Source organism: Mustelus asterias, chromosome 6 (genome assembly GCF_964213995.1).
Source record: "Mustelus asterias chromosome 6, sMusAst1.hap1.1, whole genome shotgun sequence".
Lineage (NCBI taxonomy): Eukaryota > Metazoa > Chordata > Chondrichthyes > Carcharhiniformes > Triakidae > Mustelus > Mustelus asterias.
In genome coordinates, this window is record NC_135806.1 from 138,482,717 (window position 1) to 138,506,164 (window position 23,448).

At 43.8% G+C, this 23,448-nt stretch overlaps 1 protein-coding gene across 4 annotated transcripts in view; it reads left to right on the top strand.

The window, feature by feature from the left end:
• Nucleotides 1-23,448, top strand: part of zfyve28 (zinc finger, FYVE domain containing 28) — a 191,415-nt gene that overhangs the window by 89,108 nt on the left and 78,859 nt on the right. For all 4 annotated transcript variants that reach the window (XM_078215171.1, XM_078215172.1, XM_078215173.1 and 1 more), the window contains exons 4-5: nucleotides 976-1,178; nucleotides 6,975-7,064. In XM_078215171.1, coding sequence (XP_078071297.1) covers nucleotides 976-1,178; nucleotides 6,975-7,064 — 293 coding nt within the window. The remainder of the gene's footprint in view (nucleotides 1-975; nucleotides 1,179-6,974; nucleotides 7,065-23,448) is intronic.

A 23,448-nucleotide genomic window follows, 5' to 3' on the forward strand; every position in this document is an offset into this window, starting at 1 on the left:
GATTAAAAAGGTTGGGACTGTTGGAGAGAAGAAGGCTAAGAGGAAATTTGATAGTGTTGTTCAAGATCATGAAGGGGCTGAACAGAGTAGATAGGGAGAAACTGTTCCTGCTGGTAAAAGGATCAAGAGTCAGAGGGCACGGATTTAAAGTGATTTGCCAAAGAAGCAAATGTGATGTGAGAAGAAACTTTTTCACACTTTTTGCTCTAGAATGCACTGCCTACAATTGTGGTGGAGATGGGTTCAATCGAGGCATTCAAGAGTTAGTGGAGCCCGCCCTAATGCTGCAGCTCCCTCTTTCCTGAGTACCTGTGCCAGTGCTCCATGAATCACAATTCCTTCTTCCGAATCTGAGCCATGCATTGAATTCTGTAATAATCTGCTTGACCCCCCCCCCCCCCCCCAATGCCAATTGGCAGATATCAATCCAGAAATGATTGCCTTTGTTCTTTGCTTTAATTTGAATCCTAACTCTTCAATCACTCGGTTCAAAATATGATGATGTTCTACGATGTTGTTGGTTCCTATGTGAACCACAGCCGCTGAATTCTCACCCTTCCTGAATGCCCCCAACTGAATATTTACTCATTGAAACAGTCCTCCAATTCGGATAAAAGCCACTGGCCTCTTAATATAAGAGTAAATGTGCCTTCTGTTTCTTCTTCCCCTTGCCCCCAGCCATTCCTTTTAGTTATCGCGGCTTGAATTAATACAGTGCACTTTTAGAATACAGAGCATGGCATAAGTGAAATTGATCTGTAAATACATGTGAATGTGATTATCCTGCTGAATGCCTATTAATCTCGGTGTGGGTGTGTACTGCTGTGGTTAGTCTTAAACTACTGCCGCTATCTACAAGTACGCAACTCGATGACAGAAACAATTGTCAATCGTGCTGTTTTATTAAGAGGAGTGTAATATTTGTGCTCATTATGTTATGTAAAGTGCCTTACTGTTTATTTCTTTTAAATTCAGTGCTTAGCTGCTGGTTCAATTATCATGAACCGTGAAATAGAGAGCATGGCAATGCGACCTTTGGCCAAAGACTTAACCCGCAGCCTAGAAGAAGTGCGAAATGTTATCCGTGACCAGTGCCTGAGAGACTTGAATGTCTATACTGACAAAATGAAGGAGTCCCTCAAACAATTTGATGGCTTGTTTGCAGAATTTGAACTATGGTAAAAGTCTTCACCCTTTATCAGGCTTCTATCAGAATTGCGTGTGTTAATGTCTGAGCTGCTGTATCTTTTGAACAAATCATATCCCCCCCCCCCCACTCCCGACGCTGTGCGGCAGCAGTGATAACCTCTGTGCTACTGTGCCGTCCCATATATACGTTTTGAAGTGTTCAACAGGGCCCCTATACAAAATTTCCGTTAAATGGGAAACAATCTATATATAACAGCATGACCAAGAACTTGGCTGATGTATCGGAAAGGAACGATTGATTTGTGATGTTGTTTGGACTCGAAGTACTGTCCCTTGGGAATTAGTGCTGGGTATGTTTTTATATACAGTTCAGACTTGGGCATCATTTTGAAATTTGCAGGTAATATAAAAATGTGGGCTAGGCAAAGAGTAAGATAAAATTTAGGTTTTGTGTAGGTTAAGGAGGCAATTTATTGTGGAGCAGAATGGGGGTAATGCCTTTGACTAAAAGGTTTTGCTGAACAGTGTTCAAATTTGCACAATTTCCTGAAACGGAGTTACATGAAAGCTAAAGCATGTTGTGATCACAAAAGAAACAAAGGATAAGATTGAAGAGCTAATATTATGGAAGCACTTGGGTGCTCTGATATAAAAAGAGCATCGGAGTCATAGGGCAGAATTTTCCCGTCCTGTCCGCCATGGGAATCGTAGCAGGTGGGACGCGGACCATTCGGAAACCCGTTGACTTGAGGCGGAATTTTCCGGCCTTGGGCGAACGCGGCTGGAAAATCCTACGCGTAGAGTGCACGCAGCACAGATTCATCAGGATAACTAATGCTGGGAATTTGCACTTCAAATGGTAGACTTGAGATGCTGGGGATGTTTTTACTGGAGCAGTGAATAATGAGAATTTATGGAACAGAAGTTATTTCCTCAGAGAGGGTGACTACCACTGATGAAAAGTTATATGAAATATCATCATGCATATGATTGGGGCAGCATGAAATGCTTTGTTATGGAGCATTTAGTTCTTTTATCTGAAAAAGAGAGAAATATTTGAAGTTGAGAATTATTCAGGTCTCTGGGGAGAGATTAGAGCATTTAGATTGTTCTGTCAAAGACCTGGCGAACATTTTATGTCTGTCATTCATGGAGGGTAAGAGTTTTAACAACACCAGGTTAAAGTCCAACAGGTTTATTTGGTAGCAAATGCCATTAAGAACATAAGAAATAGGAGCAGGAGTAGGCCATCTAGCCCCTCGAGCCTGCCCCGCCATTCAATAAGATCATGGCTGATCTGACGTGGATCAGTACCACTTACCCGCCTGATCCCCATAACCCTTAATTCCCTTACCGATCAGGAATCCATCCATCCGCGCTTTAAACATATTCAGCGAGGTAGCCTCCACCACCTCAGTGGGCAGAGAATTCCAGAGATTCACCACCCTCTGGGAGAAGAAGTTCCTCCTCAACTCTGTCTTAAACCGACCCCCCTTTATTTTGAGGCTGTGTCCTCTCGTTTTAACTTCCTTACTAAGTGGAAAGAATCTCTCCGCCTCCACCCTATCCAGCCCCCGCATTATCTTATAAGTCTCCATAAGATCCCCCCTCATCCTTCTAAACTCCAACGAGTACAAACCCAATCTCCTCAGCCTCTCCTCATAATCCAAACCCCTCATCTCCGGTATCAACCTGGTGAACCTTCTCTGCACTCCCTCCAATGCCAATATATCCTTCCTCATATAAGGGGACCAATACTGCACACAGTATTCCAGCTGCGGCCTCACCAATGCCCTGTACAGGTGCATCAAGACATCCCTGCTTTTATATTCTATCCCCCTCGCGATATAGGCCAACATCCCATTTGCCTTCTTGATCACCTGTTGTACCTGCAGACTGGGCTTTTGCGTCTCATGCACAAGGACCCCCAGGTCCCTTTGCACGGTAGCATGTTTTAATTTGTTTCCATTGAGATAGTAATCCCATTTGTTATTATTTCCTCCAAAGTGTATAACCTCGCATTTATCAACGTTATACTCCATTTGCCATATCCTCGCCCACTCACTCAGCCTGTCCAAATCTCTCTGCAGATCTTCTCCGTCCTCCACATGATTCACTTTTCCACTTATCTTTGTGTCGTCTGCAAACTTCGTTACCCTACACTCCGTCCCCTCCTCCAGATCATCTATATAAATGGTAAATAGTTGCGGCCCGAGTACCGATCCCTGCAGCACGCCACTAGTTACCTTCCTCCAACCGGAAAAACACCCATTTATTCCGACTCTTTGCTTCCTGTCGGATAGCCAATCCCCAATCCACTTTAACACACTACCCCCAACTCCGTGTGCCCTAATCTTCTTCAGCAGCCTTTTATGGGGCACCTTATCAAACGCCTTTTGGAAATCCAAAAACACCGCATCCACCGGTTCTCCTCCATCAACCGCCCTAGTCACATCTTCATAAAAATCCAACATGTTCGTCAAGCACGACTTTCCCCTCATGAATCCATGCTGCGTCTGATTGATCGAACCATTTCTATCCAGATGCCCTGCTATCTCCTCTTTAATAATGGATTCCAGCATTTTCCCTACTACAGACGTTAAGCTGACCGGCCTATAGTTACCCGCCTTTTGTCTCCTTCCTTTTTTAAACAGCGGCGTAACATTAGCCGTTTTCCAATCAACCGGCACTACCCCAGAATGCAACTTGGCCAATAGCCAAGTTCCGCACACATGAGGATGGCCGAAACTGGGATTTTGGGTTCATGTCACACTATCGGAACCCCCACAGCTTGCCTCCTGGACTTGCAGAATCTCACTGGCTGTCCTGTCTGGAGACAATACACATTTCTTTAATCTGTGCCTAATGCTCCCTCCACTCACATTGTCTGTATCTTTAAGATCTGGCTGGTTGTAGGGATTCGCATTCTAATCAGTATTCTGTAACTTGATTTTGTGTCTCTGTGCTCTGTTTGAGAGCACATTTCCACTCCATCTGACGAAGGAGCAGCGCTCCGAAAGCTAATGGCATTTGCTACCAAATAAACCTGTTGGACTTTAACCTGGTGTTGTTAAAACTCTTACTGTATTTACCCCAGTCCAACGCCGGCATCTCCACATCATTCATGGAGGGACCATTATCTGCTTGCAAGCCTTTGTAGTGAATGTCGACATGGTGTCGCAGCTGAACCTGATGCTGCCAAATGAAAAGGGTGCAAGGGTAGGAATCAGAAGCAAAAATGCTGGCTTTCCTTTCAATCCCTGCTTCTCCCTCACCTGCCCTGCCCACTCTAACTTTATGCCGAGGGTTACTTTGCTAACTTCCCTGACCGAAAAGAATCGCATCTCCAATCTTTCTGGTCCAACTGGCTGTGTTCTCCCTGAGTAAGTTCATTGGGAAATCCAGTTGCTTGATTTTTAACAGCCAATCTGTAAACTGCACCAAATCATCCATGAACCCAATAATTATATTTATAAAAGGTCAACTGAAATCTGAAGGTCAGCTGGCTGCCTATTTGAGAACTTGAGAAGTTGTGGTTTGGATTTGTCAGCAAAGTATCAGTTATGTGCTTGGCTGATTTTAGGCGATATGCAGTATTTATAAATTTGCAGTGATTTCTTTTTTGTCCTCCAAAATACATTTTGAGTTGTATGATTTATAGTTTAGTCAGGTCAGAATTAAAATGATCCTTTACTTTGTCATGAGAATTAATTGTCAATGCGGTTATATTTTGACGACAATCTAGTCAACTGAAATGAAACCAAATGGTAATAGAAGTGCAGTGAAACCTGTACAAATGAACGTCCCTAAAAAATAGACAGCTGCAAAAACAGACATGTAACTGACGGTCTCAAATAATAGAGCTAACATTTCAAATCGGGGTGATCCTTTGTCAGAACTCTGACAGAGGGTCATCCTGAATCGAAACGTTGGTTCTATTCTCTCTACAGATGTTGTCAGATTTGCTGAGATTTTCCAGCATTTTCTGTTTTAGTCTCAAATAACCTGCATTCTAACAAATGCACACATGAAACAATCAAATTGCAATCAATCGACAGCCTTCAATGCACCAAGTCGTTTACAACTTCATACACCAGACAACTTGTGAAGTGGCAGTGGGTGAAACAATACTTAAATCCTCATTTTACCCAACATCTACAGCAATGAAACCCTTGGATCTGTGAGATTGAATGCTTTGACAGCTCTCTCACAGTGATGGAGGGATTTCTCTGTTACTGTGGATACTGAGGAAAATAATTCAATTAAACAAAAGCCGTGAATTGCCAGTTGCGGGAGACGGAGTCTGGAATCTGGTATGAAAATCATGGCTTGGGGGAGTTTTATTGTAATGACTATGTTGAAAATTAAGACACCTGCAAGTATAAATACCTGAAGAACCTTGGGTGACTGTGGTCTCCAAGTGTGATTACAGACGGTAGCTATACAGCGATCCTAAACCCTGTTGCAACTCGGTATGGTAGCAACCGTCATGTCTCCCTATTCACCTGGGGGGAATGCAAGGGTACAGTTCGCCCAAGAACACTTCTGTTTTCGGAAAACTCTCTCAATTGCCAACTAACGTTCCGAAGGCTGATGTAGTGCAGGCGGATTGGAAAACGGCTAATGTTACGCCGCTGTTTAAAAAAGGAAATAGACAAAAAGCGGGTAACTACAGGCCGGTTAGCTTAACGTCTGCAGTTGGGAAAATGCTGGAATCCATCATTAAAGAAGAAATAGCAGGCCATCTGGATAAGAATGGTTCGATTAAGCAGACGCAGCATGGATTCATGAGGGGAAAGTCATGCTTGATGAACTTGTTGGATTTTTATGAAGATGTGACTAGTGTGGTTGACGGAGGGGAACCGGTGGATGCGGTGTTTTTGGATTTCCAAAAGACGTTTGATAAGGTGCCTCACAAAAGGTTGCTGAAGAAGATTGGGACACACTGAGTTGGGGGTAGGGGGTTAGCGTGGATTGGGGATTGGCTATTCGACAGGAAGCAGAGAGTCGGAATAAATGGGTGCTTTTCTGGTTGGCAGATGGTAACTAGTGGCGTGCCGCAGGGATTGGTACTGGGACCTCAACTATTTACGATCTGGAGGAGGGGACTGAGTGTAGGGTAACAAAGTTTGCAGACGACACAAAGATAAGTGGAAAAGTGAATCGTGTGGAGGGCGTAGAAGGTCTGCAGAGAGATTTGGACAGGCTGACTGAGTGGGCGAGGATCTGGCAGATGGAGTATAACGTTGACAAATGCGAGGTTATTCACTTCGGAAGAAATAATAGCAAATTGGATGATTATCTCAATGGAAAGAAATTACAACATGCTGCTGTGCAGAGAGACCTGGGGGTCCTTGTGCATGAGACGCAAAAACCCAGTCTGCAGGTGCAACAGGTGATCAAGAAGGCAAATGGGATGTTGGCTTATATCGCAAGGGGGATAGAATATAAAAGCAGAGATGTCTTGCTGCATCTGTACAGGGCACTGGTGAGGGATCAGGCGGGTAAGTGGAACTGATCCACTTCAGATCAGCCATGATCTTATTGAATGGCGGGGCAGGCTCGAGGGGCTAGATGGCCTACTCCTGCTCCTATTTCTTATGTTCTACCCCTGTAATTAGTTGGATTATTTTCAAATATATCTGCAGCAGTAAACTGCCTGACTCTTGATTTTAGTCCTGAATAAAGGGTTCAGTTAAATTCAGTGTGCAATAGTAATACAATTAAGAAGGAAATGCCCCGTACCTCAATGTATGTCTTTGCCATATTTTTTCCCTGTGTGTTTTAAGGTGAAATGTACTGTGATCATTTGCCTTGTTTTTCAGTTACGTCTCTGCGATGGTACCTGTGAAATCTCCTAAAGAATATTACGTACAGCAAGAGGTCATTGTTCTCTTCTGTGAAACAGTTGAAAGGTGAGATTTGAAAATTTGTGCTTTTTTCCGAAATGACACTATTTGATTTTTACTTAGTACAATTGTATTTTAAGTTTAAAATGAAATTATTTACTACTTGGTTGTTGAAAATATCTAGTCTGAGCCTGAAGAAGGATTAGAATACATTAAATTTTTAAGTTTATTTATTAGTATCACAAGTATGCTTACATTAATATTGTGAAAATCCCCTAGTCACCACACTCTGGCGCCTGCTCGGGTTACACGGAGGGAGAACTTAGTGTGGGCAATGCACCTAACCAGCACATCTTTTGGACTGTGGGAGGAAACCCACGCAGACACGGGAGAACGTGCAGACAGTGACCCAATCCAGGAATCGAACCCAGGTCCCTGGTGCTGAGAGGCAGCCCATGGCTCTTAGAAATTAGGTATTTTAAGGGATATATTTAGTGTGTAATGTGCACTTTAAGATCTACTACCTTAAAGAAGACGAGTTGGTAAAGGTTCAAGTAGGTTGACAAGGCTGGGTCATAATCCTTATGAATCTAAGTTAGGTGGAGATTTGAACCACTGTGGCGATTATGTTCCATCATTTAACCGCCTTGATTGAAATTTTCCAGTCAGGTACTTTGCAGCAGGCATTAGCTAATTTTACTGCAAACTGTAGCTTTTGCTAAGATAACAGGGAGAGAGGACTTTCTGATGAATCCATTATGTATTTGTGAGCTGATGGTCATGGTGCATCTTAATTGAAGAAAAACATTAGAGCATCATGATTCTAGCCTCGCTCACACACAATCAGATCACAAACTGAGTTCAAAAGAGAGGATGCAAGAATAGAATGAATGAGAATCCGAAATGTTAGTGAATAAAATAGATTCATTCCTATTATCCCTACAGATTACTAGATGTAAGGCTTGGACTTTGAACAAACGCTTTGGCAAGTTCAAACTGAAATAAGTTAACACCTCCTCGAAAATAGAGGGGTATTTCTGATGAACATAACTTCTATGAGGCAATAGCATTTATTTCTGGGTAGATAATATAGCTCATTGTCTTAATTTTTTTTAAAAATTGCTGGATAACCATGTTAAAGGAACATTCCCATAGCCTAAGAAAGAAGTGCAACAATGTCAGTAGTATACATTATCTTCTTTCCCAACCCACACCCTGAGACCACTTGCTTTATCTGTAAGCTTGCTTTGCTTGCAATTCAAGCTCAGCAACATTGAGAACTCTTAGAACAAAGAACAATACAGCACAGGAACAGGCCCTTCGGCCCACCAAATCTGTTCTGACACAGATGCCTCTCTAATCTAATATTTCCTTGTCTCTACGTAGTCCATATCCCTCTATTCCCTGCCTATTCATGTATCTATCCAGATGCCTCTTGAACACTGTTGTAGAAGCTGCTTCCACCATCACCACTTCCGGCAGCATGTTCCCTCTGTGTGAAAAACTTGCCCCTTGCATCTCTTTTAAACTTGCCCCCTTTCACTTTCAACCTATGCCCCTGAGTTATTGACTCTTCAATCCTGGGAAAAAGATTCTGACTATCCACTCTATCCAAGCCTGTCATAATCTTGTAAACCTCTCAATACGTCAAGGTAATTCTCCCTTAGTGTGTTCCTGTGTAATGTATTTTATGAAATGTAATTTTATGATTGTAAACTCTTGAAATGACAAGAGTGTAGACATGGCTGATCAAACACTCATGAACTATTGGGACTGTGGTCAGGGTTGTCTTGCTTGATATGCTGGAGGTTAGTTAATTACTTCAGGGATTCCCATTCGGATTGGTTTGTGTTTCATATCTCCATTAAGATAAAATAACGAGTTGAGTCCATGATGAGAAAATTGCACATGGTCTGTGAAAGATTCAGCTTGATAAGCATATGGTTTTTAAATAATATTTATTTTATACCCTTCATTGGCTGCTTGGAAAATCTATGGGGGTGGCGTACTTTCTATATCTGATTTTTAAATTTAATAATGTTTGGAATGGAACAACAGTAATTACAACATTTAGAATGGCAGGCAAGCAAGCAAAAATACAGATTGTATAAACAAAAGTTGGCACCACACTGTTGGAACCTCAGGTTCTTGGATAGATTGGAGAAGCTGGATTGGTTCTCCTCGGAGCTAAGAATATAAAGAGGAGACTTAATAAAGGTTAGATTGAAACTGTTCCCATTCACAGAAGGGTTGAAAACCAGAGGACGCAGATTTCAGGTGATTGGCAGAAAGAACCAAAGGCAACATGAGGAAAAACTGTAACTTGGCACATGGCTATGATTTGGAATGCACTCCTTGAAAGGATAATGAAGAATTTCAATTGTGGCTTTCAGAACAAATTAAGGGGAAAAAATTGCAGTGTTAAAGCCTTGAAGGGATTGTGCTGTAACAGTAAAACTATCATCACACTCGCAAAATGTTAGAGTACTTGCATCAGGAGGTCTTGTGCTACTGTAGATGGCACTCATACCTCTGAGCTTGAAGCTTCGGGTTTGAGTCCCACCCCGGGGCCGAGGAAGGTGCATTCATAATGCGGACAACTGGTTGAGTATCAACCTGCAAAATCCTTCCAACGCACACCGATGGCAGGCAGTAAGGGCGGGCGAGACTCCTCATCAGCCATGCTTGACGTGGAGTGGGTGTAAGGGCGGGCGAGACTCCTCATCAGCCATGCTTGACGTGGAGTGGGTGTCCCTTTGGTTATCAGCCTCTGGTGACAGAGTAGAACTACTTGTTCCTCGAAAAAATTAGCTGTGGAAACAGATGAAACTCTACCTTGTGCACCACGAGGTGCAGGAAGTGAAGCAACAAACAATTAATGTCAAACACCTGAGGCAAGATTTAACACATTCATAGCAAGATTAAAGTTTTTGCAATGATGATTTCATGAAGGGCTAAGCTGAGGAAAATCTGAAGATGTATATTGAGCCCCAGTCTTCAAAGGGCATCCAGTTATGGAATTTATTCTAGAGGAAGGAATTCCTAAGAATAAGTGTAACAAGAATGCACAAGTGTTTGAAGCAGATAAATGGACTTGACACCAGCAGTAGTTGAAAATCAAAGGAAAATGGATAAATCAAACCAGAGGTTTGATTTTACATATCTAAAGGGTAAGCCTAGGATTAAAGCATTAGTCTAGGTTAGGGCTGTCAGAGTGCTCCAACTCTTCTGCAGAAGTGCCATAAGATATTTTGCATAAGTTTAAACAAGCAGACGGAGCTTCAATTGACCATCTCATCCAAAGGGCAAACCATTCCACTGCAAAATGGCAGGAAATGGAACAACTGTCTGGGCAGTTCTTAATTAGACAGTTCTAAATGTTCATCTCCTGGTTACTTTTGTTCATTTTCACATTGCTGGTTACAGGATTGTTAATTCTAGCAAAAGCCCCCTGTGTGCTCTTGAAGATTTGTTTCACAATACCTGTACTTGGACATTATTCAGTAGTTTGGAGCTTACTACAAGCCTTTCAGCCTGAATAATTCATGTTTATGATTCAGATCCCAAGTACCCACCTCTCTCTCTCTCTCTCTCTCTTTCTTCTCGCCCCCCCCCCCCCCAAAACCAAAAACCCCATATTCCTTTTCCGTCAACCATCTGTATAACTGATTCTCACGTGTTGGATGTGCTTTCTGTTTCAATCACTAACTCTAGTACTGCTGTCCACAATCTTCCAAACACTCTTTCCAAAGACTTTCACGTTCTCCTGTTTTTTACCTTTTATTAGATTTTTTATTTGATTGAGCTATTTCCAACCTCCTAAAAAGACCACTTGCTTCTGTCTCTGCCCTTGCCTTACAGACGGCTGGAATCCTCAGATATTCCTTTGGCCAGAAGAGCACTGGGATGACAATCATTGAGCTGTCCTTTCTGCACCAATCCGTTTACCCACTCCTCCTGAACTCGCTGATCTACATTAGCTTTGAGTCCCTCAAACCCTCAGTTTTTCACCTGTGGTTAAATACATTCACAAGCTCACTCCCTCTATTTTTAACTGTCTAACCCTCAACACCTGAAACTCTGTGCATGTTGTTATGAAGCCCAATTTACCTTAATCTTGAACTAGGAGATTGGGAACGCCAACTCCCGACAGCCTTAGGATTTCCCACATATGCACAGGCCAGGAGCTGGCTGCAAATGCGCAGTTCTTCACCTTTATCTTCTTCAGGACCAGGACAGGCCTTGCATGCCGATGCATAAAAAATAAAGAAAGGTGCAAAAACCCAGGTCTGGTGAGTGGGTGTGGAGTGCCAGAGGCAAGAAGTGTCCCTGGACAGGAACCAAACCAGGACGGGGGAAAAAAAAGCCCTGAGAACTGTCCCCTTTTGGGGGCAAGGGAGAGGACTGAAACAAAGTTCCAGGTCAGGCTCAAAGCCAAGGGACAGAAATGAAACCCAGTTGGGAAAAACAAAAAGACCAGAGAAACCGGCTCCAAATCAAGAGGGCTCATGACAAGCCCAGGTAATTGGAGGGCTGCTTGGGCTTCCTTGGAGCAGAAGCATCCGCTCAGCATGGCCGATGTTGTGCCTGTATTTTGGTGTTTGGGTGTACATTCGGGAATCCAGGGAAACGGAATCTTGGGAGATGAGTTTGAAAGCCTGGAGGTGGGCCGTTGTTTATACCTTCCAAGCCTGATAGTTGAAGAGAAGCCTTAAAGATCTGCACTTGCAGCAGAACGTTGGTGACTCTGTGTTGTGGCCCGTTTGGACAAGGGCACCCCTTTGGGGCAAGGGACGAGGTGGCTGCCATTAAAGCCGTCCAAGCTGGAGGAACTCCTGAAGAGAATGCCAAGGCGAGATCATCAAAGGTAAAGATTGGAAACTCTCGTGAGAAAAATGGAGTCACAGTGAGGTGATTTGACTTGGTGTTTACTGATGTCTGGATGGGATGTGGAGAAATCCATGGCATCTGCTTTAGCCAAATTTGGCCTTTATTGTGCAGTGTGGTGTGTTTGGTCACATTTGACTTGTTCACATGTACCTCATACTTGCCCTGAATGTAGAGTATAAGATGGATCTTGTAAATTTTATCATTCTTACCTTGTATAATAAAGTTAATTTTCATTTGTTCAAAAGCGTGGAATGTTGTAATTTTCTTCACTCAGCAGTTATCTATTCTAAACAAAATATTATTGGTCCCTGACTGGATCACATTAATAACCTGGGGGTCTGGTGAAGGGTCATAACAATGTGCAATCCCCTTCCTGGTATCATTGGCAGCCAGAGCTTCAGCTGTCTAGACCCGACTCTCTCGAATTTTAGGCCCCTCCACATTTCTCCTTTGAGACGCTGTCTGAAATTACATTCTGACCAGGGTCTTTGGTCACACGTGCTAATAACCTCTTTCAGCTTGGAGTCCATTTTTGTTATGCCAAACATAGAATTCGTCCATTTGGCCCTTTGAGCTGCTCCTCTGTTCATTATGATCATAGCTGGTCATTCAACTCTAAGTTGTTCCGCCTCTCCCCCTTTCGCCCCAAGAGCTATATCTAGCTCCTTCTTGGAAACCACAATGTTTTGGCCTCAACTACTTTCTGTGATAGCGAATTCCACTGGCTGGCCACTCTCTTGGTGAAGAAATTTCTAAATGGTCTACCCTGTATAATCCATTGCACTTTAATTTTACACGCTCATCTCTTATGTGGGACTTTGTCAAAAGCCTTAAAGTCCAAATCAACCACATCCACTGTCTCCCCCTCATCAAGTCTACTAGTTAGATCCTCAAAGAATTCCAGTAGAGGGCTGAAGGGCCTGTTCCTGTGCTTTAATTTGTCAAGCATGATTTCCCTTGCGTAAATCCATGCTGATTGTGTTCAATTCTGCTGTTGTTTTCAAGTGCTCTGCTGTCAAATTGTTTTTTATGATGGACTCCAGAATTTTCCCCACTATCGACGGCGAGCTGACTTGTCTATAATTCAGTTTTCTCTCTACCTCCCTTTTTAAAAAGTGGGATTACGTTAGCTAACATCTAGAACAAAGAACAGTACAGCACAGGAACAGGCCCGTAAGCCCACCAAGCCTGCACCGATCAGATTGTCCTATCTAGGTCAACTGCCTGTATCCCTCTATTCCCTGCCTGTTCGTGTCTATCCAGATAAGTCTTGAATGTCACGAACGTGTCTGCCTCAACCACCTCACTTAGCAGTACATTCCAGGCCCCAACACCCTCGAAGGAAAAAAAACCTCCTCTGCACTTCCCTACTATAGAAAGCATTCTCTTTGGTTGTGGCTCCTGCTCAATCCAAGACCGCAGGAGACTACAAAGGGTTGTGAACGAAGTCCAGTCCATCATGCAAAGCAGCCTCCCATCCATTGACTCTGTCTACATTTCTCGCTGCCTTGGAAAAGCAGCCAGCATAATTAAGGACCCACGCACCCGGACATTCTCTCTTCCACCTTCTTCCATCGGGAAAAAGATACAAAAGTCTGAGGACAAGTACCAACCGACTCAAACAGTTTTTTCCCTGCTGCCATCAGACTTTTGAATGGACCTACCTCGCACTAAGTTGATCTTTCTCTATGCCCGAGCTCTGACTTTAGCACTAAATTCTGCACTCTTTCCTTTCCTTCTCTATGAAGGAAATGTTTCATCTGTATAGCGCGCAAGAAACAATACTTGTCACTGTATAATACATGTAACAATAATAAATCAAATCATAGAATCCATACAATCTCTGCAGTGTAGGAGGTGGCCATTCGGCCCATCAAGTCTGCACCAACAACAATCCCACCCAGACCCTATTCCCATAACCCCACATATTTACCCCACTAATTCCTCTAACCTAAGCATCCCAGGACATGAAGGGGCAATTTAGCATGGCCAATGAACCTAACCCGCACATCTTTGGACAGTGGGAGGAAACCCACGCAGACACACGGAGAACGTGAAAACTCCACACAGACAGTGACCGAAGCCGGGAATCGAACTCTGGTCCCTGGAGCTGTGAGGCAACAGTGCTAGCCACTATGCTGTCCTAAATCAAAAAAACCTCCCCTGCCCCCCACTCCCCTCACTACCTTGAACTTGTGCCCCCTTGTAATTGTCATTTCTGCCCTGGGAAAAAGCATCCAACTGTTCACCTTATCTATGCCCCTCATAATTTTATGAACTTCTATCAGATCGCCCCTCAGCCTCCGTCTTTCCAGGGAGAACAATCACTTTTTTTTAACAAACTCTCCTCTCAGCTAATACGCTCCATACCAGGCAACATCCTGGTAAACCTTTTCTGTACTCCCTCCAAAGCCTCCACGTCCTTCTGGTAGTGTGGCGATCAGAATTGGACACAGTATTCCATATGTATCTTAACCAACGTTTTGTCTAACTGTAACATAATTTGCCAACTTTGATACTCAATGTCCTTCAGCCCACCAAACCTGCGCCGATCACGTTGTCCTATCTAGACCAATCGCCTGTATCCCTCTCTTTCCTGCCTGTTCCTGTGTCTATCCAGATAAGTCTTAAATGTCACTAACGTGTCTGCCTTTAGGCCCCCACCTAAAAAAAAAAATCCTCCTCTATACATCTCTACTATAGATAGCATTTTTTCTGGTTGTATCAAGCTTGGTATGGCTCCTGCTTTGCCCAAGACAGCAAGGAACTACAAAGGGTTGTTGTGAATGAAGCCCAGTCCATCACTCAAACTAGCCTCCCACCCATTGACACTGTCTACATTTCCTGCTGCCTCAGAAAAGCAGCCAGCATAATTAAGGACCCCACGCACCCAGCAATCATACCAGCTGCTTTCTTCATTACCTTTTCCACCTGTGCTGGCACTTTTAAGGATCTGTGGACCTGTACTCCCAGATCTGTGTGTCTATGGTCCTTTTGATTCTATCATTTAGTTTATAGTTCCCACCTGAATTGGATCTACCAAAATGCATCACCTCGCATTTGTCCGTATTAAATTCCATCTGCCATTTCTCTGCCCAATTTTCCAGCCTATCAATATCCTGCTGTATTCTCTGACAATCTTCATCACTATCCGCAACTCCAGCAATCTTAGTATCATCCACAAATTTGCTAATCAGACCAGCTATGTTTTCTTCCAAGTCATATTTATATATATTACAAACCGAGGTCCCACCACTGATCCCTGTGGAACACCACTATTTACAGACGTCCATTCAGAAAAACACCCTTCCACCGCTACCCTCTGTCTTCTTTGGCCAAGCCCGTTCTGAATCTATCTAGCTAGTTCACCCTTGATCCCGTGTAATTTAAGCTTTTGCACTAGCCTGCCGTGAGGTACCTTGTCGAATGCTTTACTAAAGTCCATGTAGACAATATCCACAGCCCTCCCCTAATCAATCATTTTTGTCGTCACCTCAAAAAACTCAATCAAATTAGTGAGACGTGACTTGCCTCGTACAAAACCATGTTATCTGTCACTAATAAGACCATTCCGTTCCAAATATGTATAAATCCTATTCCTAAGAATCTTCAACAATTTCACTATCACTGACGTCAAGCTAACTGGCCTATAATTACCCGAGTTATCCTTGCTACCCTTCTTAAAAAACAAGGCAACATTGGCTCGCCTCCAATCCTCTGGGACCTCACCTGTGCCCAACAAGGAAACAAAAGATTTCTGTTCGAGGCCCAGCAATTTCCCCTCTTGTCTCCCTCAGTAATCTGGGATAGATGTCATCTGGCCCTGGGGATTTGCCTACCCTTAATGCTTTTTAATATACCTAACTCTTCCTCCCTCGTAATGATGATTTGCTCCCAGAGGGTTTACGTACCCCTCCGAGACACCATCAATCGACGTGTCCCTCTCCTTTTGTGAATACTGATGCAAAGTACTCATCAAGGATCTCACCCACTTCCTTTGGTTCTACCCATAATTTCCTTTGTCCTTGAGTGGACCAACTCTTTCTCTCGCTACCTTCTTGATTCTAATATGTGTATAAAATGCCTCTAATCTGCAGGAACTGTTCCAGAGTCTATATAATCTTAGAAAGATGACTACCATTGCATTCTAGGGCCACTTCTATAAGTACTTAAGTAATGCCTACGTCCCCAAAAATAGGTAAGGAAAACTCAGAACCTTTTAAGAGTTTCTTGTGTATTCTGTTACTGTAGAAGTTTGATAGTGCACTCTTGTCATGATGGATGGAAGTCAGTTTATCCTACTTCTGTCAATGAAATGCTCATTGTATTTCAAAGCTTAATCGTGCAAGGTGTCCTAAGATGGTTATGGGTTAATATGCAATATGATTTCATAGAAACCTTTACAAAAGCAAGAGCGACTTGTTCAGACATTAATGGTTCAACCAAGTACAACGGGGACAAAGTAGAAAGGGTCGAGAGCTGCAAGTTTTTAGGTGTTCTAGATCCCCTCCAAGCCACTCCCCGTTCTGACTTGGAAATCTATCACTGCTATTTCACTGTCGCTGGGTCAAAAACCTGAAGCTCCCTCCCTAACAGCACTGTGGGTGTACCTACACCACATGGACTGCAGCGGTTCAAGAAGGCGGCTCACTACCATCTTTTTGAGGACAGTTAGGGATGGGCCATAAATGCTAGCCAATGATGCCCACATCCCCTGCAAGAATAAAGCTTGTTGTACCCTTGCAACCGTACCTACCTCGAGTGTGTTGTTAGGGGGTGAAATTGTAGCTAGCTCATATGCAGGGAGATTGAGCAGCTCAAAACTGTTACTGCATTACAGACTTTAACTACATCGTTCAAGTAAATTTTAGCAACTGAACTTCTGACAAGGATAAAAATTCCTGCCCAACAAGATTACCATTGTAATTTAGGGGAGGTGGTGGTATCGTGGCATTGTCGCTGGAGAAACCAGGGTGATGCTCTGGGGACTTGAGTTCAAATCCCAACATGGCTAATGGCGAAATTTGAATTCAACAAAATTAGCAAGCCACTTAGTTGTTGATGAGCAAAAAAAAGCCACGATACCCAGATCCTAAGAATGATTTTTTTTTTAATGGTTGCTTTCCAGCCTTTAACATTAAGCAGGATGTCCAACATGACACATCTGCTCCATATTGGGGGCATGGTGATATAGAACAAAAAACAGTACAGCACAGAACAGGCTCTTCGGCCCACGATGTTGTGCCGAGCTTTATCTGAAACCAAGATCAAGCTATCCCACTCCCTATCATCCTGGTGTGCTCCATGTGCCTATCCAATAACCGCTTAAATGTTTCTAAAGTGTCTGACTCCACTATCACTGCAGGCAGTCCATTCCACACCCCAACCACTCTCTGCGTAAAGAACCTACCTCTGATATCCGTCCTGTATCTCCCACCACGAACCCTATAGTTATGCCCCCTTGTAATAGCTCCATCCACCCGAGGAAATAGTCTTTGAACGTTCACTCTATCTATCCCCTTCATCATTTTATACACCTCTATTAAGTCTCCCCTCAGCCTCCTCCGCTCCAGAGAGAACAGCCCTAGCTCCCTCAACCTTTCCTCATAAGACCTACCCTCCAAACCAGGCAGCATCCTGGTAAATCTCCTCTGCACTCTTTCCAGCGCTTCCACGTCCTTCTTATAGTGAGGTGACCAGAACTGCACACAATATTCCAAATGTGGCCTCACCAAGGTCCTGTACAGTTGCAGCATAACCCCACGGCTCTTAAACTCCAACCCCCTGTTAATAAAAGCTAACACACTATAGGCCTTCTTCACAGCTCTATCCACTTGAGTGGCAACCTTTAGAGATCTATGGATATGAACCCCAAGATCTCTCTGTTCATCCACAGTCTTCAGAACCCTACCTTTGACCCTGTAATCCACATTTAAATTAGTCCTACCAAAATGAATCACCTCACATTTATCAGGGTTAAACTCCATTTGCCATTTTTCAGCCCAGCTTTGCATCCTATCTATGTCTCTTTGCAGCCTACAACAGCCCTCCACCTCATCCACCACTCCACCAATCTTGATGTCATCAGCAAATTTACTGATCCACCCTTCAGCCCCCTCTAAGTCATTAATAAAAATCACAAATAGCAGAGGACCAAGCACTGATCTCTGTGGCACTCCGCTATCAACCTGCCTCCAGTCCGAAAATTTTCCATCCACCGATCAGATAGCCAGTTACCTATCCAATCGTCCAACTTTCCCTCTATCCCACACCTCCTTACTTTCATCATAAGCCGACCATGGGGGACCTTATCAAACGCCTTACTAAAATCCATGTATATGACATCAACTGCCCTACCTTCATCAACACACTTAGTTACCTCCTCAAAAAATTCTATCACATTTGTGAGGCACGACTTGCCCTTCACAAATCCGTGCTGACTATCCCGGATTAATCAGCATCTTTCTAAATGGTCATAAATCCCATCCCTAAGGACCTTTTCCATCAATTTACCAACCATCGAAGTAAGACTAACCGGTCTATAATTACCAGGGTCATTTCTATTCCCTTTCTTAAACAGAGGAACAACATTCGCCATTCTCCAGTCCTCTGGCACCATCCCCGTGGACAGTGAGGACCCAAAGATCAAAGCCAAAGGCTCTACAATCTCATCCCTTGCCTCCCAAAGAATCCTAGGATATATTTCATCAGGCCCAGGGGACTTATCGACCTTCAGTTTATTCAAAACTGCCAGGACATCCTCCCTCCGAACATCTGTTTCTTCCAGCCTATTAGCCTGTAACCCCTTCTCTTCCTCAAAAACATGGCCCCTCTCCTTGGTGAACACTGAAGAAAAGTATTCATTCATCACCTCGCCTATCTCTACTGACTCCATACACCAGTTCCCACGACTGTCCTTTACCGGTCCTAACCTCACCCTGGTCATTCTTTTATTCCTCACATAAGAGTAAAAAGCCTTGGGGTTTTCCTTGATCCGACCCGCCAAGGACTTCTCATGCCCCCCCTAGATCTCCTAAGCCCCTTTTTCAGCTCGTTCCTTGCTAACTTGTAACCCTCAATCGAGCCATCTGAACCTTGTTTCCTCATCCCTACATAAGCTTCCCTCTTCCTTTTCACAAGACATTCCACCTCTTTCGTGAACCATGGTTCCCTCACTCGGCCATTTCCTCCCTGCCTGACAGGGACATACCTATCAAGGACACCCAGTATTTGTTCCTTGAAAAAGATCCACTTTTCATTAGTGCCTTTCCCTGACAGTTTCTGTTCCCAACTTATGCCCCCTAATTCTTGCCTAATCGCATCATAATTACCCCTCCTCCAATTATAAACCTTGCCCTGCCGTACGGCCCTATCCCTCTCCATTGCAATAACAAAAGACACCGAATTGTGGTCACTGTCTCCAAAGTGCTCTCCCACAACCAAATCTAACACTTGGCCCGGTTCATTTCCCAGTACCAAATCCAATGTGTCACCTCTTGTCGGCCTATCCACATATTGTGTCAGGAAACCCTCCTGCACACACGGCACAAAAACTGCCCCATCCGAACTATTTGATCTACAAAGGTTCCAATCAATATTTGGAAAGTTAAAGTCCCCCATGACAACTACCCTGTGACCCCCCCACACATATCCATAATCTGCTTTGCAATTTCTTCCTCCACGTCTCTATTACTATTTGGGGGCCTGTAGTAAACTCCTAACAACGTGACCGCTCCTTTCCTATTTCTAACCTCAGCCCATATTACCTCAGTGTGCAGATCCCACTCGAAGTGCCTTTCCGCAGCTGTTAAACTATCCTTGATTAACAATGCCACTCCTCCACCTCTTTTACCAGCTTCCCTACACTTAGTGAAACACCTATACCCCGGAACGTCCAACAACCATTCCTGTCCTTGTTCTACCCACGTCTCCGTAATGGCCACAACATCGTAGTCCCAAGTACCAATCCACGCCCCAAGTTCATCTACCTTGTTCCGGATGCTCCTTGCATTGAAGTAGACACACTTCAACCCACCTACCTGTCTACCGGTACCCACCCTTGACCCTGATACCTTCCCCAATACCTCACCACCCTCGACTTCTGGACTACAACTCCTTTTCCCACTCCCCTGACATATTAGTTTAAACCCCCCTGAAGAGCCATATCAAATTTCCCTCCCAGGATATTGGTGCCCCTCTGGTTCAGGTGCACCCCGTCCTGTTTGTACAGGTCCCACCTTCCCCAGAATGTGTTCCAATTATCCACGTATCTGAAACCCTCCCTCCTACACCATCCCTGCAACCACATGTTTAACTGCGCACTCTCCCTGTTCCTCAACTCGCTATCACGTGGCACCGGCAACGTACCAGAGATGACCACATGTTTTGTCTTGGCTCTCAGCTTCCAGCCCAGCTCCCGAAATTCCTGTTTTAAATCCCCGTCCCTTCTCTTACCTATGTCGTTGGTACCAATGTGTACCACAACTTGTGACTGTTTCCCCTCCCCCTTAAGAATCCTGAAAACACGGTCCGAGACGTCACGGACCTTGGCATCTGGTAGGCAACATACCATCCGTGAGTCTCTTTTGCTGCCACAGAACCTTCTATCTATCCCTCTAAATAACGAGTCCCCAATAACTATTGCCCTCCCGCTCTGCCCCTTACCCTCCCGAGCCACAGAGACGGACACAGTGCTGGAGATCCTCTCACTGCGGCTCACCACTGGTATGTCGTCCCCCTCAACCGTATCCAAAGCGGAATACTTGTTGCTAAGGGGAACGACCACAGGAGATCCCTGCACTGACTGCTTCCTCCCAGCCCCTCTCACCGTCACCCATCTGTTTTCATTCCTCAGAGTAACTGTATTCCTAAAGCTTCTGTCTATGGCCACCTCTGCGTCCCTAATGATCCTAAGTTCATCCAACTCCAGCTCCAGTTCCCTAACACGGTTTTGGAGGAGCTGCAGATGGGTGCACTTCCCACAGATGTAATCAGCAGGGACACTGTCGTCGTCCCTCACCTCAAACATAGTGCAAGAGGAACATAGCACTGCCTGCACACCCATCCCCTCTAGATACCTTGCCAGTACCAGGTAGAAACAGCAAAAATGAATTAAACTCACCCCTGCTCGCCCTTTCTGCCTAAGCCCTGTGAGCCAAAGCCCTTATAGCTCACACTCTGCTTCCCACTCACACCGCTGCCCGCTCCCGACGCTGCCCGCTGTATACTGCAGCCTACCTTTTATACTTCGCGCGCTTAAAAAACCCTTCCCAGACTCCTTAGCAGCCCACTTCCGGTTTTCACTTTAAACTTAAGAAAAATACTACTACAAAAGTAAAGGCCAAAAAGAAAACACACACTAACTGACTAATTAAATAAATAAACAATTCAATCAATCTCTCACCAGCACTCCTGCCTCCAATCACTCCCTCTCTGCTTGCTCCAGTGGAACAATCTGAGGAGCGATTGAATCGGTTCGGTTTGTTTGCTGGAATTCAGAAGAATGAAGGGGAATCTCAAAAACCTATAAAATTTCAACAGGACTAGACAGGGTAGATGCAGCAAGGATGTTGCCAATGGTGGGGGAGTGTAGAAGCAGGGGTCATAGCTTAGGATACCGGATAAACCATTTAGGACTGAGATGAGAAATTTATTCGCCCAGAGAATGGTGAGCCTGTGGAATTCGTTACCACAGAAAGTCGTTGAGGCCAAAATATTGTGGCCGGGATTCTCTTGGCTCTCTGCGTTGCTCGAGCAGCGCAGCGGGTTGGCGGACATCAATGACCTGTACCGACACCAGTTGCGAGTCTCCCAGGCGCTTTTGAGTGTAATCGGCGCAGAGCTGATTATCATATTGAAATTAGGATTTTTTTTAATGTTGCGTTTATGGTATGTTACTTCAACCATTTGCCTTCACACTTTCTTTATTGATGTTTTGACCAGTCTTTCTCCAGTTTAATTAAACCAGCCACATCCATACTCTCTCATAAACGTGTTTGGGCCGAGTGGCCTAATTCTGCTCCTATGTCTTATGATCTTATGGTTTTCTAGTATAGGACAATAATGTTGCAAAAAATAATAATGCTCATTTTCCTCACACTTGCCCTGTTGTCCATAAGGCTCTCACCCTGGTTGCCTTGAAGATTGTCTGCGGCCTTCACACTGTTATGTCATGGACAATTAAACCCGCATCATTTCTTAGTTTTATTATGTACTGATTCTAGATCTTGTCTCTCGTAGGCCTTATTTTTCCCTAATTTTTCTATCCATTCATACCTTTTAGTTCTGGAAATGTATTTAACTTGTACCTTGCATATCTCTTCCATTGCCATTCTGTTGGTCAGGTATTTTTCAAACCATTAATCTTCTCCGAATCTCCACTGAAATGCACTAATTTCAGTCTTGGACTCTGTAATTTTTTTCTTCATCTAGTTTCAGTGTGAATCTAATTAAATGATAGTCGTCATTTCCCCATGGGTGCTCTACCTTCACATTTCAATTTAATGAAGATATGTCTTCACCTGTAACCATTTAAATCAATGAGTGAAACCATTTGAGAATTCGCTTTTCGCGAGCAGTTATTTGGAAGTGTACTTTGTTAGTGTTGGCATTCTAATGGGGAGCTGTGATTGTAATGTTATTTTCTGCTACCCTACACCACAGAAGTAACTTAGACCAGTTTGCATATCTCGTGCTTACGTATTTGTGGAACATTGCACATTCAGTATGTTGCTTTCTTTCTCCACTTTGTCACTTTGACTGATTACATGCAAGCATACTTCCATCTGTACAGTGTCTTGATGTCAAAATGGATTATTTTTAGAACCTACTCTGGCATGAAATAGAATGCCAAGCACTGACTCCCAGCCTCAGCTACTGCTTTCTATTTTGTATGGTGGAACCTAATTCCTGTTCAGTGAGACTTGCTTATTATAAAATCTTATTTGAAAGTTTATTTTAAAATGCTTGGAATATGTCTGTATCTTTGCAGCCTCTTTTCTTTTTAACCTTTTTGAGGTCCGATCATTATTTTGTTTGATTAATTCATAGGATATTGGCGTCACTGGCTAGGCCAGCATTTGTTATAGGCCATCCCTATTTATCCTTGAGAAAGTGGTGGTGAGCTACCTTCTTGAACTGCTGCAGTCCAAGTGGTGTAGGTAAACCTTCAGTGCTGTTAGGAAGGAAGTTCCAGGATTTTGACCCCGAGACAGTGAAGGAATGGTGCCATTGCACAGTCTAACCTTTTATAGCAAAGCTAAAGAAGGTGTTGCCGTAACTGTGTTCATTGGGAAAAACAAATGATGGTGAAAAAAAAGTAATAGCTATTGCAATGTGGAATGAGATAAAAGATAAATCGCATCTCACGGGTATATTCTCCAGGAAAGTGGAAGGATAGTGGAGGAAGAAATACTCAAAATAAGTTGGAGAAATGAGATTTTAAAAAAACAATCCTGGGGCATTTCAGCTATCCTGATATTAGTTGGTCTGAAGAGGTAAGCAAAGAGGGTAGGGATTGGAATTCCTGCCAGACTCTCTTCTAACCCAGTCTGAAAGAAGC